This window comes from Sipha flava, unplaced genomic scaffold (genome assembly GCF_003268045.1).
Source record: "Sipha flava isolate LNK unplaced genomic scaffold, YSA_version1 295_pilon_pilon, whole genome shotgun sequence".
NCBI classification, from domain to species: Eukaryota; Metazoa; Arthropoda; class Insecta; order Hemiptera; family Aphididae; genus Sipha; species Sipha flava.
The window spans coordinates 43,880-58,840 of record NW_020272966.1 but is presented as its reverse complement, the minus strand read 5'-3'; the positions used below and the strand labels follow the sequence as shown (position 1 = coordinate 58,840).

The following is a 14,961-nucleotide window of genomic DNA, read 5'->3' as shown; positions in this document are numbered from 1 at the left end:
TTAAATTATGATTAAAAAATATAAATAAAAATAACTTTTATTACTTTGTTTTTTTTTTATTAACAAATTTAAAAAAATATTTGTGCTAATGAAAATGTTGTGTAAAATAATTAAATATAAGTGCATATTTTTAGAGCATATTTGTACTTTTTTAAGCGCATAAGTGCATACATATTTAGTACTTTTTAAGTGCATTAAGTTCCGAGCCCTACTAAGGCTCGGGCCACACGATGCGTTCTTGCCGCATGCGGCGGCGTGCGTCGTCACCGCATGCGTTGGGTTTTTGTACGGAACGTAAAGTTTAAAATAGAACAGGCCACACGACGCGGTGTTGCCGTATGCGGCGGGTTTTCACCGCAACATGCTGCGTTGATGCGGCAGCACCGCACACTGTTATCAATACAAAACACGTGTATTCCAATTATACCGATCACACGACGCGGTGAAAACGCATGCGTTAGATATATTCGTTTTGAAAAAACATTTTGATTAATATCTTTACAAATTATTTATTATTTAAAAATGTTTGATTTTGAAAAATTGATTTTGGAGGTAGAGTCTAGACCTTGCTTATGGGATGTAAGCTCTAGTGATTATCATGATAAACACATGAAATCATTGGAATGGAATTCAATTGCGGCAATTTTATATTCTGGTTGGGAAAATTTGTCAATCTCACAAAAAGAGGAAAGAGGTAATTTATTAGAAAATACAATTATATTAAATATATTAATCAAGAAAAAAATACTAAAAGTGGTTCTGGTTTTTTCAAAAAGAAAAAAATACCATTTTGCCGACATGCTGTCATTTTTGAAACCAAATTTAGAAAAAAGAAGGTGAATCAAATTATTTTATTGAACATTTTTTATTTCTTTGTTATTAATTATGTGAATATTTTTTAATATAGTACATCAGGTAATTTTGAAGAAGAACGTGCAGTATTAGATGATAATATTTCACATGACCACAGTTTGGACCAAGAAGAAAGTTTTAATATCCAATACGAAGACTCTCCACAAAGTACATCATTTACTCTAAATAATTCAAAATCAAAAAAAAAAATCAAAAGATCCTACAATGAATCCATTTCAAACAAAATTGATTTCGTTTTTACAAAAACAAGAAGAAAGAGACTCCGATGAACTCTTTTTAATGTCGTTACTTCCAGAAATAAAAAAATTAAGTGAAGAAAAGAAATTAGATTTTCGCATGCACGTATTGCAGTTTTTGAAACACGAACAACATATTCAAAACTATAATCAAATTAACACTCAATATCCTTCTCCATATGTTCACCCCACACACCAATCCACTCCGACATTCAATCTATCAACTTATCCGTCCAATATTTATCCAAGCCACTTCAGAAATGCTTTACAATTTCCATCTTTAAATTCATCTCAGTCTCAAACTTCAGTTGTTTCGTCTCAAAATTCTCCAGAACCACTTCAAGCATTGCTTTATTCTGATCCGACTTCAATCAAATTTCCCCAACAAACTTCTTCCGCTCAGTGTTCACTTGCATATGAGCCACATGGTGGTCCACATCAACAAAGTTCTTCTTAACTTAATTTAATAAAAAAAGAATTAATATTGGTATAGGTACCTAATAAAGTTAATTTTAATCAAAATACATTTTTTATTTAGTGCTTGAAATCAAAAAATGAGGAAAAGGTTCTCTCTTTGTGAATATGAAGTAACTAGCATTTTATTTATTTATTTAAAAGTTGAATTTGTTTAGATTTTTTGTTTGAAAACAGTATTTTATTCAAATTATATAATTTGTTTTTAATAAAAATGATTATGTATATTCTATTATTAAATATATTTTAATAAAGTCTTTTAATAAAATTAAACATTTTGAAGTTGAAATGTTGTGTTACGTTTTAGAAGAAAATTTGATCACGTCGTTTCTTATTTTGTATTAACAAAATATGTGATACATTTAAAAATGTTTAAAAATTACGTCTTAATTTATTTATTTTCGAATTAAAATTATAATTATTTACTTACCTCAGAGTCACAGTCAGTCTTTCTTCCGCACTTATTGCATTACGCGTATTGGTATTCTCTTTTGTCAAATGTACTCGAAGTCTTGTTAAAAGTTCATCAAAAGATTTTAAGGACATCCGAAAATACTCGTAAAATTTTTCAGGATGTTTGCGAATATTTTCATAAAAAGCTGTAAATTTTTTTTTTTTTTCACGGTCGGAGTTCATTGGATGGACCCAGTATCTTCGTTCTGGTGAAGCGAGACTATTCAGCTCTCCGGCTGCTTCTGCCACACACAGAACTTGTAATAAAGTTTTACTTGACATAATAAAGCGTTGACAAAACAAACATTTCAATATAACACCGAGTAGGAAAGTGATCGAAATTTCGTTTGCCTATGTTTGCCTAATATTTAAAATTTTAAAAATATCTTATCGCATGCTGCCACACCGCATCGTGTGGCCGAATATGTTATTGCGGTGCCACCGCAATTTATTTCACCGCATGCGGCAGCAACGCACCGTGTGGCCCGAGCCTTAGATCTCGGTTAACCTTACCTTGCGGTTATCGCAATCGACATAAATCCGTGTTTGATATAATTTCATGTTTCCGCACTGATACACAAAATAATTTTATAAGTTTATTTTATATACCCATGTGTCTCCGTTTCTCATTTAATTTGAGTTTGACAGCATTATTATTAGTTCGATAGTGTCTACTATATAGAGTGTAAATGACTATAATATATAGTTTTATTTAATTAATTTATAATAATTATAATTTGTATCAAAACAATATTTATCAATTTTTACAGTAAAATATACAATCATTTAAAAAAAAAATTAATAAATGTCATTTTATGCATTTTTTTTTATGTATTTTTATTTTTTAGATCATCAAATTCCGGGCCCTATTGATAACATTGCCTAATAAACTACGGAAATGACGACAATTCCTAGGCGATGATAACATTGCCTTCTGCTTTTAGGAATTGTCAACATTTACTAGGAATTGTCGTCATTTCCTAAATTGTCAACATTTCCGGTAACATATATAAAAGAATTTATAGAATATTCCGAAGAATTTGATTTCATTGAAGGTTTCAAAGACTTAGGTCAATATGGCAGGACAAATAAAAGTGCTAACTGTGTTCTGGTGTTTATGGCTCGAGGTATTTATTCATCGTGGAAATTTCCAGTCGCCTATTTTCTTTCTCATCCTGGTGTTGACAAAATCAATTCAAAAAATTTAATAATTGACGTCCTTAAAAAATTATTTGAAGTAGGATTGTGTCCAAAAGTTATTGTTTGCGATCAAGGCACAAACAATCAAAGTACTTTAAAATCATTAAATATTTCAGAAGATAGCCCATATTTTAATGTTGATAATAATAAAATATTTTCTATATTTGACGTTTCACATTTAATTAAAAGTGTAAGAAATAATTTAATTGAATCCTGTTTTATTAAAGATGATAATATAATCTCATTTGATGACATAAAAAAAAACTTATGAGTTAGACATAAAAAAATTATAAAAGTAGGTCTCTCATTAAAATAACAGATGCTCATATTTATACAAATTATTTTCAAAAAATGCGTGTTAAATTAACCACACAATTACTAAGCAATTCAATGTCAGCAACAATCCGAACTTGCATACAAACAGGACAACTTCTAAGTAGCACTGCTTCAAACACAGCAGATTTTATTGAATTCATTAATAATTTATTTGATTGTTTAAATAGCCGGTCTTTATATAGCCATAATCCATATCTCTGTACATTAACTGATTCAGGTACTGTAAAACATTTTTATTAGAAGCTTCGCAATACTTCACAGATTTACATAAATTAAAAAAAGGAAAATTAACACAACCACCCTTTTTTAAAGGTTTTAAGCAGACCATTAATGGTATATTGCAATTTTTTGAAGAAGAAAAATCTAATGATATAGTATTTTTAATGACCAACCGTTTGAATCAGGATGTATTAGAAAATCTTTTTAGTATTTTTCGACAAAAGGGTAGTTATAACAAGAATCCAACAGCCAGAACGATTAGGACTTCGATAAGAATTAATTGTATTTTTTCTTTATGCACATCTACTAGAACAAATTGTGAGGCAACCTTAGAAGATTACAATCCTATAGTAATTGACCCAATAAGACTTCAATATCAAGTAAATTCAAATGATTCATCATTAAATTCTGATTCTGACACAGAGTGTATTTCTAATTTGTCCCTTTTTTCTTCTATATTATCTGATGAGGACTCTATTAAAAATGTAGATATTGATAATGATGTTACCTTAGAGGACTGTTCTGTTGAATACTTTTCTGGATATTTGGGTTATAAATGTATAAAAAAATTTAATTGTAACTTTTGTCAACAAGAACTGTTTACAAAGAAAAATGTATGTGATAAAAAACAATTACTTCTTCTGAATAAAAACTACACTCCAATAAATGATGCTTATAAATGATATTTGGTGGGCTTAAAGCGCCACCAAATAATTTTAATAATGTTATAAATAAAATTTTAAATGTTTTTTAAAATAATTATAAAAACTATTTTCATAAAAAGAAAATTAAACAACAATTAACTGAACTTGTAAAAAAATAATAATACAATTAAAAAATGGCTAAACGAATCAATGACAAACTGTTTAGAGCATAAGTTGTATATAATTGAACACTTTTTAATATGCAAAATATTTAATAAAACAAAAATGTTTTCATCCACATCAAAATTAGCAAAACTTTCAAAACTAAAAATATTAAAACATATTAAAATAATTACAATTTTATATTTATGTATTCCTTACTTCTTTGTTCTTTATTTTTTTGTACCTATGAGTTGGCTTCATCTGTTTTTCAATCGATCAATATATTTGCTGATACACTGAGTATAGAACTTGCAGAGCCTGCTGATCATGGTGTTTCCTGTGCCTGAGAAGTTAAACATTTTCTTTCTTTGACAAGTTTACCTGTATTGTTTTATTTTTGTAGGTTGCTAACCTTTTGCATCCATATCTTTGTGTTTGTGATGTTGTTACTATAAAATTGTGATATGCAATTGTGTAAATAAATAGTTATATGTCATAACTGACAGTTAAGTTTACCGTATTATTATTGTATTTTATTATATTATGAAATATTCATCAATACCTACAAATATAATGAAAAAAGTATGAAATTATGTCTACTCACATGCATAGTTTTTTGCAAAACAGGTCAAAATAATTGAAAAGGTATCTGGTGCCTGGTATTTAAAATTCACTACTCAAATTATTGAAGTGAAGTATAGAATGTTTTCTGAAAATTATTGTAGGCATTAATAATTAACATTAATAATTCGAAATTGGACTGAGATGGTAATTTAGGGAGGTCATTTTTCGAAAATCTCCATAGTTTTTCCAGAAATGAGGAAAAACTGTTGAAAAACTGAGTAATTTCGGTAAAATCTGTAAAATTCCGCCGTAAACGGATTTAATCATGTTTAATTATCAATTTAATCATATCATTTAAAATAGTAAATCATTAGGTACAAGTTCTAGGAATTAAATATCAATAAAATGTATAAATAACTCTGACCGCAATGGCGCAATGCAATACTGAGTTATGACCACCTGTGGCCCGCCCCGCCCAGTGCGGCAGCGCGCTCGACGCTCGTTCTGTATTTATCTATAAAGATTGTAAAATAATTATTTTTTCTATTATACAACGCATTCTATCGGCAGCTAGAACAAACATAATTTTAGTAGCCTAATATCTCTATACCATGGACTATCTATCTATTCTATAATCAATGATAATACCTGTTATGTGAAAACTTGTCTTTACGCTATCGAAGCTATAAATACTAAGCGATACGGAAAACATAGTACTACTCTGACGGGAATCGAACACGGAATGCAATTTTTTTTTTTTTTTATGATTTATAAACAATTATACATACATACTTTATATTCTTTTAATCGTGAGTACGATGTATTTGCTTGTTCAGTGTTGGAAATAGATAATGCAAAATTTATCTAGATAAAGGTAATAGACAAAAAAAAATTAAAATATTATATTTAGGTATAGATAAAAGATAATTTAATTTTTATTTAGATAAAAAAAAGAAATTAAAAAAAATTTAAGTCAGTGTATAAGGTGTGGTTCGAGACATAGAAAGGCACGTTTGTAATTAAACGTAGAGTTTTGTTTTGGACAACTTGATTTTTTTTAATGTTGGATTTTTTTGCCGAACCCCAGATTTAGGCGTCGTACGTCCAAATAAATTTTAGTAGTCTTTTGTACAGCATTAGTTTAGTACTGATTGAAAATTTATATTTAGAGTTTAAAAAGCAGTTAAGGGAACGAAGGCGAGAGTTTATCTTAATTTTGGTGGTGTGGATATGGTGATTCCACGTTAATCTTTTGTCAAAGTTAACACCTAGATATTTTGTAGAAAGTGAAGTGAGAATTTGGATGTCATTGAAAGTGATTAGAGGACGTAGGCCTTGTTTTAATGTAAAAGTTATATGGCAAATTTTGGATTCATTTATTTTGACTTACCAGTTTTTACACCAGATTTCAATTTAAGTGAGGTGGGATTAAAGTATGCTTGAAGCTGTGAATGGATTTTCATGAAATGAAATAATCGCTTTATCGTCAGCGTATTCTGCAACAAAGGTATTAGTGGAAGTAGGTTGGTCCGCAATAAATATATTAAATAGCAAAGGGACTGCAATTGCACCTTGGAGAACTCCAGCTTGAATTTCGGAGCAGTCAGATAAAGAAGAGCAGTATCGTACAGCGAACTTACGCTCGTGAAGGTAGGATTTGAAAAACAAGTAAAACGTAGGTGGTAAGATTTTCTTTAGTATATAAGGGTGACCATCGTGCCACACTCGGTCGAAGACCTGTGTGACATCAAGGAAAGCTACGGTGCAATATTGTTTTTTTTCTAATGTTGATGCAATTGAGTTTGTGATCCTGTTTATTTGATGAATTGCGGAGTGCCGATTGTGGAAACCAAATTGTGTGTTAGGAATAATTTCGAAGTTATTATTAAGGGGATTTATTTTCTTGAGCACTCATTTTTCAAGGACTTTTGAAAAAAAGGTAGGAAACTAATCGGCCTGTACGATGAGGGAGATTCGGGAGGTTTGCCGGGTTTCGGAATTAATATTATAATAGATTTCCATTGGAGTGGAAAATAGGTAAGGCATGGTGTAGGGTTGAATTGAAGATATAAGTAAGGAGTATTATCGTCTTTTTGAGGAGGTTGTTCGGTCGCGATCGGTGTTCGTCGCGATAGAAGATAAGGCGAGTGCGTTAGTTCCCCGATCAAGACCTGAACCAGTATTATTCGTAACATGTAGTATTGTGCGTAGTAATATCAATTGAACTTACAAATTGATTATTACTTTTATGATTATTTAATAAATAAAATATAATTTATATCTTATTCATAAAGGTGTCGTGTTTGTAACTTTTTAAAATAAAAGTGTTAAACGTAACAGAGGTTTTTGGCGATTTTAAATGTAATGAGGTCAGAACCAGGAGCTTTCTTTTTTGGAAAAATGGAGATATCGTGTTGGGCTTCGGCAGGAAAAAACGCTTTTAGAGGTAGGGACAGAGAGGATGACAGAAATTCGTCAATTTCTTTATGGAAGGTGGGATTGATTTCGGTGACGTGTGGCTTGAAGACCTCGGTAAAGTGGGTTTTGAAGGTTTTTGTTTTATCTAGATCATCTATGGCCCATGAACTATCCCTTTTTTTGAGAAGGGAGTATGAAGATTTGTCTTTTAGAGCTTTTTGGTTGCTCTCCATAATGAGCCATTTTGTGATGTAAGGGAAGATAAATAGTTGGAGAACAATTCGTTTCTAAGCTTTGAGAGTAGTCTTTTTAGGTGTGCGGAGAGGGTGTTCATGCGTTGTCTTTTATCCGAAGGAAATTTGGTAGTTTGCCATACGGCACTTGCGTGACGTTTCTCATTGATTAGAGATCGTATGTGGATAGGAAGATTTGAAAAAAATGGAGGTATGGGTTTGATGTGCGGAGTTGAGTTTATTGCGGTTGATATTATTGAGCTGGTTAAGTTAGATATGGCGATTTCGATATCATTAGGGGTTTTTAGTTTTATGTTTAAATTGGTCTCATTTGTGAGTAGAGTTTGACATTTATTCCAGTCTGTATTTTTGTTTGAGAGTGATGGGTGATTCTTTATAATTGGAGGTGAAGAATCTATAGTGAGGAGTACAGCTAAGTGGTCCGAGTACAAAGAGTTGAAGTTTTCAATGTGATGGAATAGGTTGTTTGGTGCTCTAGATATAAAGATATCAAGGATGTCGGAACGTTTCCTTGAGGATGTAAGCCAATATGTTGGATCAAGTGGAGAGTGAATTTGGCATTGTTCAGTGTTGACGATATGAAGGAGAGTATTACGTCGTGGGTTGCTGGTTCGACAGCCTTAGTGAGGGTATTTAGCATTGATATCTTCATCAAAGATGAATTGTGGCTTAGCTATTTGAAGAAGAGTTTAAATTTATCTATTGCGATCTTATGTTTAGGTGGACAATACGCGGCAGCTGTCTTGAGATTTAGGGTTAGAGATATTGCACATGCTTGTATATATTCTTTACTGTAGTTGGGTAGAGGATAAAATAGAAGGTGTGGATTAGAATCGCGGATCCGACGTGTGCGGTACTATCTGGGTGGTTCGATGTTATCAGTTGGTAGCTGGGGATATTTATCCTAGCACTGTCTGTGAGGGGTGGGATTCCGATATGACAGCTATGTCAATTCTTTTGTCGTGTAATTTAGTTGTTAATTCGTTTGTGTGGTTGAGAATGCCGTTGCTATACCATAAGAGAACATTGAGTGAGTTGCTGATAGTATTATTTATCATTATTGTTTTTAAGTAGTTTTGTCATAACGGTTATACGAAGAGTGGGCTTAGTATCGATTTAAATTCAGCAAGTTATTAAGTGCTGATCTGATGTCAAGTGATTGGTCGGGGGTAGGTGTGGGATTTGGTTTAGTTCCTGAAGTGATATGATCGTAGGAAGTTTGTGATTGGGCATGATTGTGGTGGGGGGCGGAGAGGTCGCCAGTAGGTTAGTTTGGTGAGTAGATGGCATTAAATTTTGAAGGGAGAATTTTAAAGTTGGTTTACAAGATTTTTGAAGTTGCTTGTGTATTTGGCATCCTCTATAGTTGGCAGGATGGCTGCCTTGGCAGAGAGCGCAGGTGGAAGAGTTTTCATTCGGCTTGTCGCAGGAGGACGATTTATGATTTTTACCGCATCGAATGCAGCGTGAATTATAGTTGCAACCACGAGTGTGGCCGTAGTCTGTACATTTCTGGCATTGTACGAACTCACGGCGTTTATGTGGTTCTTCAACCTTAATTAGGTATAAAAAAAAGAGAGGGAGAGCTATCTTTGTTAGACGTTGTTTTATGTTAACTATTTGCAATATTGAAAAGTTAAAGTTTTCCCAGAAGGATTTTATTTCTTCACATGTTGTAGATGGGTAGAGGTTACGTAGTACTACTCTGAAAGTTTTTTACTTTGTGGTTGGTAGGTATGAAATTGTGCATTATTTTAGGTGGTCAAAAAATGAATTATTTGATGATAGCCATCAGAGGTATTGGCTTGGACTTTTGTGTGTTTCTGAGTGGATTTGCAATGAAAACCGTTTTCTTCGATTTGCATAATTGGTTGTAGTCGAGTTTTTGATTAGCAATGAAGATTGGAGATATCTGATCGTTTTTAGGAGGTACTTTAAACATGTCCAAGTTTGTGGATTCGTTATAATTTTGGGTGATTGTTTCGGTTTCTTCTATGCTGCTGTGTTAAAATTAAAAATGTTTGGATTTTGAAGAGCGGCGAATCGATTTGGAGTAAAAAAAGTTTGAGTTTGGATCTGAGTGTTGTTGTTTTTATTTCCCCGGGGCGTTCTGGGAAAGCGGAAACCATCTTCGTCTGAGGAGGCCGGTACTATCGTGTTATTTTTATTTTTATTTTAAAAATTATTTAATTTGGTTGGTTACTCATAGTTATAAAATTATTATAAATGCTGTTGCGTGCTGGTATGTGCCGGACAGTACAATGAGAAATGAGCACACTCAACTGTTCATCTTCGTAATCAATGTAGAATAATAATAATATTTAAATAAATAACTCAAGACTTTAAAATATTAACTTTATTGAAATATTTCCAAGTCAAATTTATTTAATTTGTAAAATTATTCTAAGTCCAAATAATTAATTTATAAAACAAACTGGCGTGAAGGTGTGTGCATTTACAAACTAAAACATATCTGAAAAAGAGCCTGTTCTTATATACCCTCTTGAACCCTTGCCTGAACCCTCTTATATACCCCGATCTCATAGAAATCTCTAATCATTTGGTCATTTTACCCGTGTGCACCACCATATGTGGTTATTGATATGTGAATTCCTTATATGAAGTTTTCTTTGTTAGATAAGGATGTGGCCTATGTTTAATAATTCATGAGTGTAACTTCTGATTATTTGTCGCAATATATTCTAATATATTCATCCGTATAATCATTATTTTATACGTGATTTATACCTAACATAACTGGTCCATTCGGTTAGTCATTATTTTAATATATTTACTATTTTCCACTCCTGTGTTTCTCACTCGTGTGTATTCAAGCATTGAAAACAAATGCATTGACTGTAACACCCTTATGTGTAGTTAAGAGTGAATCCTGATTATTATATTCCTAACTGTGAACCACCATGTTTTATAGCTAACCATAGTGGAATCATTGTGTTATTGTAATGCAATCGATATAGTATTTATATATATCTGTAACATTATGTGATAGAATGTATGCCCGTGACATTATAATATGTATGCACATAACAATGCAAGATGAAAATGTGGGTTTACATAGTTTAATTATTGTGGTTAATTAGTTGCTTGTATCTCTGTTTCTATTTCGCCGTGAGTTGGAATTATAATATAATTAAAATATACCGCACGGGACGTTTTTGATAGGTGTTGAAAGGGTTAAATTATCTCCACGGACGGCATGTTGTGCACCGTGACCTCAAACCGGAAAACATCCTGCTATCTGCTAATGACGTCATCAAAATCTGTGACTTCGGATTGTCTCGTTTGAAATGGCAAACTGATCGACCGTTGGATATGAGCACCAACGTAGGCACCTTATGGTACCAAGCCCCGGAAATGTTGATGGAAAATTCGAATTATGATGCTATGATCGATATTTGGTCTGTTGGTGCGTATTATTAATTGTTTATTGAAAATACTTTTCGTTAGCATTATATATAATCTTAAAGTAAAGATGTAAATATATGTAAGTACTGTAAGTATCTTACAGTAAAAAAAGATTTTAAAACGACCAATTTATAATCTATATTGATTTTACTTGCTGTTTATACGAACATATGCCAATATATAAACAGTGTGTAATGAATAAGACATGAATTTAATCTTGATAATTTTTTTAGTCTTTTCGTGTTATCATAAATTGCAATACATGCTCTGTACATGTGATTTTTTCAAACTTTATATATCAATACGTGCTGTAGGAATTATTTTTACGGAATTGGTCAACACATTACCTTTGGTCACCCAAAACTCGAATGCTCATCAGTTATCACACCTAGTAAAAATACTGAAATGGAGAACAGAGGACTTGGTGGATGTCAACAATTATTTACGCGAATCTGGTTATAACCAAAACGTTGGAAATCAATTGAAATCGTCATCGAAATCATATGCAGTAACCAACACTGTTGCAGAACTTAGAAAAGTGTTCCCCCAATTTACTTTAAGTATGCTAGACCTAGTCGCCAGTTGTCTGCAGCTGAACCCAGCAAACCGCAAAAACGCTGAGCAGTTATTGCACATGAAATTTTTTACCGAAGGAAGATTCTCATTTCACATTGATAAATTGCTAGAAATCAGAATAAAAAATGACAAAATGTGATGTAATAAATAACAATGCTCATACATTACCCCAGCCCCACCTATATATGGATTTTTTTAAATTTTCTTCATCAATATTTGATATAAATGTTTTATTACTAAATATTGATAAAGAAAATTTAAAAAATCCATATATAGATATATAATGATATATAATATATATTCATATATGTAATGGATATATATATATATATATATATATATGGTAACTAATTAGTATAAAAATATGTAGATGATTTAATTTAATCTCTCCACTGTGTCAATTTAAAATTATTAAATATTATATATACTATTTATAAATAAATAAAAAAGAATATAGACACTTTGTGCAAAATTAACATTTTATGTTAAGTATACAGTGTGATCACGATAAGTGGAAACACTCAATAACTATGTACATGCTTCATATATTTCAATTCTGCTTTCTCGGCTAACTAATAAACATTACTATACACATTTTCAAATAATTAAACTATTTTTTTGACAGTTAATTTTGCGCATGCGCACAATAACTTTTTTTTTTTTTGTAAATGGCATGATCCATTTTTGACCACATATTATTTTCTTTGGTATTTTTTAATGAATTTCAGTGGTCGAATTTCTTTTCTAAGTCAAAAAATGACCGAGGTATAGCAATTCGATTTTATGTTATTTGCACGGGTATAACAGATTATAAAATACATAGTTAATAATAATAAAAATATAAATAACTAATCCAATTTATGAAATACCTGTTTACCTATTGTGTTTATTTTTATTAAACTTAAGTAATTCAGTAATTTCATTATAATTATAATGTCATACGGGCATAGGTGCCAGTAATAGCTCAAAATAAGGAATTTTTCTCAGTCAATATTATTCTGAAGTAAGTGCCAGTAACTAATAGGAAATAAAAATGAATATTTTATAGTTTTAAACCAAACTTAATACTTATCTATTAGTTATTATGAATAATAATTCAGAAAAATTGACATGCTTTTTACATATTGGGAATGCCAAAAAAATACACGTCTTGCCAAAGAAACCTATGCTCTTCGTTATCCAAGTAACAGTGATTTAACCATAAATTTAATTTTCTTTGCTTAATTTCTCATAAAATAAATGTTTTTTTTTTATTTATAAATTCAGATATGTAGCATCCATCACATATTTTTTTTTATAAACTGGAAAAAAATTTGAGAGACACCGGTTCTTTTTCCAAACGAGTTATTAACCAACAACCAAGACGAGGAAATGCTATTGGAGAAGATATTGAGGTGCAAATACTAGCTTACATGATAGCAAATCCAAGGACTTATATTTGTCATATTAATAGAGAAATAAATATTTCATTTGGAGTTGTTCAAAAAATTTTGAAAAAACATAAAATCCACGCTTATCATGCTGATTTAATTCAACATTTACGTGAAAGTGACGCCAAATATAGAATTACGTTTATTGCTTGGTTGAAAACACAGTTAAACGAAAATCCTTATGTTTTAAATTACATTCTTTGGACAGACAAATCGAAGTTTACAAATAATGGAGTTTTAAGTAAACAGAATCATCGCTATTGGAATGACAAAAAACCTCAGTGGACATTTGAGACAAACAATCAAACTGTATGGGGGACGAATGTATGGTGTGGTTTAATAAATGGTAAACTATTAGGGCCATACTTCTACGATAGCACTCTTAATGGAAGACGATATAACGATTTCTTACTTAATGAGCTTCCTAATATGTTAGATGACCTTTCACTAGACATAAGAGCAAATTTAATATTCCAACAAGACGGAGCTCCAGCTTATAATGCAAATATTGTTCGCAATTACCTCAATGAATATTTTCCAAATCGGTAGATAGGGACTTATAGAACAGTTCAGTGGCCACCAAGATGGCCAGATCTTACACCTCTAGATTACTTCCTATGGGGTCACTTGAAACGGTAGTGTATGCCTACATGTCTTCTTGAGTTGAAAAACAAAGTAGTTGCTGCATGTAATCAAATTACAGAGGAACAAATAATTTCTGCTACTAACAGAGAATTTTTAAATCGTGTTGAATGTTGTTCACAGCAACATGGTGCACAGTTTGAACAAAATGTTAGATAAATAAAACTTTTATGAATAAAAAAATCAATATTAGTAATTTTATTTTTATTATTCACGTATTTATTATTATAAACTACCTCTACGTATTATAACCGTGTAAATAACATAAAATCAAATTGCTATAACTCGGTCATTTTTTGACTTAGAAAAGAAATACAACCACTGAAATTCATTAAAAAATATCAAAGAAAATAATTTGTGGTCAAAAATGGGTCATGCCATTTACAAAAAAAAAAGAGCTTTTAAGGTAAAATTTTTTTGTGAAAACTATTGAAATGTAATAAGAGAAGACCACCTTTCTTCAATATGTAAATTCATTTTTAATGCTCACATGCTTTTAAACCTTTTAACTTTTTACAACAAAAAAAAAAAAAAAATTTATAACCTCAAAAGGTAAAAACACAATAGTAATAATAACAATAATGAATAGTTGATACTTGATATATGATAATAATATAATGTTGATAACATAATTAAATAATTATTGAATTGCTGTTTCAACACTCCCACTCAATTCATAATTAGTTTGACAAGATGATTGAATTTATTGACTGGTAATCCTTTTGTCAGAATGTCTGCTTGTTGATTTTCTGATGTAATGTATCTTAGCATAACAACACCTTCCTCAACCTTTTCCCGGATGAAGTGATGGCGAATATCTATGTGTTTTGTTCGACAATGATGGCTTGGATTTTGTGATAGCTGTATACAGCTCTGATTATCTTCGTATAATGTTATTGGTTCAGATAATTCAACTCCAAAATCCTTTAATATATTCTTTAACCATATTGCCTCGCAAGTAGCATAGCTGGCCGCCATATATTCAGCTTCAGTAGTTGAGAGTGCAATTGTTGGTTGACGGTTGATTGACCAAGAAATTATTGATCCATACATT

At 31.2% G+C, this 14,961-nt stretch overlaps 3 protein-coding genes across 3 annotated transcripts; 2 read left to right on the top strand and 1 right to left on the bottom strand.

The window, feature by feature from the left end:
* Positions 1 to 2,009: 2,009 nt before the first annotated feature.
* Positions 2,010 to 2,318, bottom strand: LOC112685883. Its single transcript, XM_025557908.1, has one exon. It carries the CDS (start codon positions 2,316 to 2,318, stop codon positions 2,010 to 2,012), a length of 309 nt encoding a protein of 102 aa, XP_025413693.1.
* Positions 2,319 to 8,411: 6,093 nt separating this feature from the next.
* Positions 8,412 to 11,974, top strand: LOC112685868 (mitogen-activated protein kinase 5-like). Its single transcript, XM_025557893.1, has 3 exons — positions 8,412 to 8,588; positions 11,017 to 11,260; positions 11,574 to 11,974. The coding sequence occupies exons 1-3, from the start codon at positions 8,412 to 8,414 to the stop codon at positions 11,972 to 11,974; spliced, it is 822 nt and encodes a 273-aa protein (XP_025413678.1).
* Positions 11,975 to 13,343: 1,369 nt separating this feature from the next.
* LOC112685867 lies at positions 13,344 to 13,814 on the top strand (the record flags this gene model as incomplete). The annotated part of the gene is made up of 1 exon (XM_025557892.1): positions 13,344 to 13,814. A coding segment is annotated over one exon (471 nt), but the record flags the coding sequence as incomplete, so codon positions are not given.
* Positions 13,815 to 14,961: the final 1,147 nt, after the last annotated feature.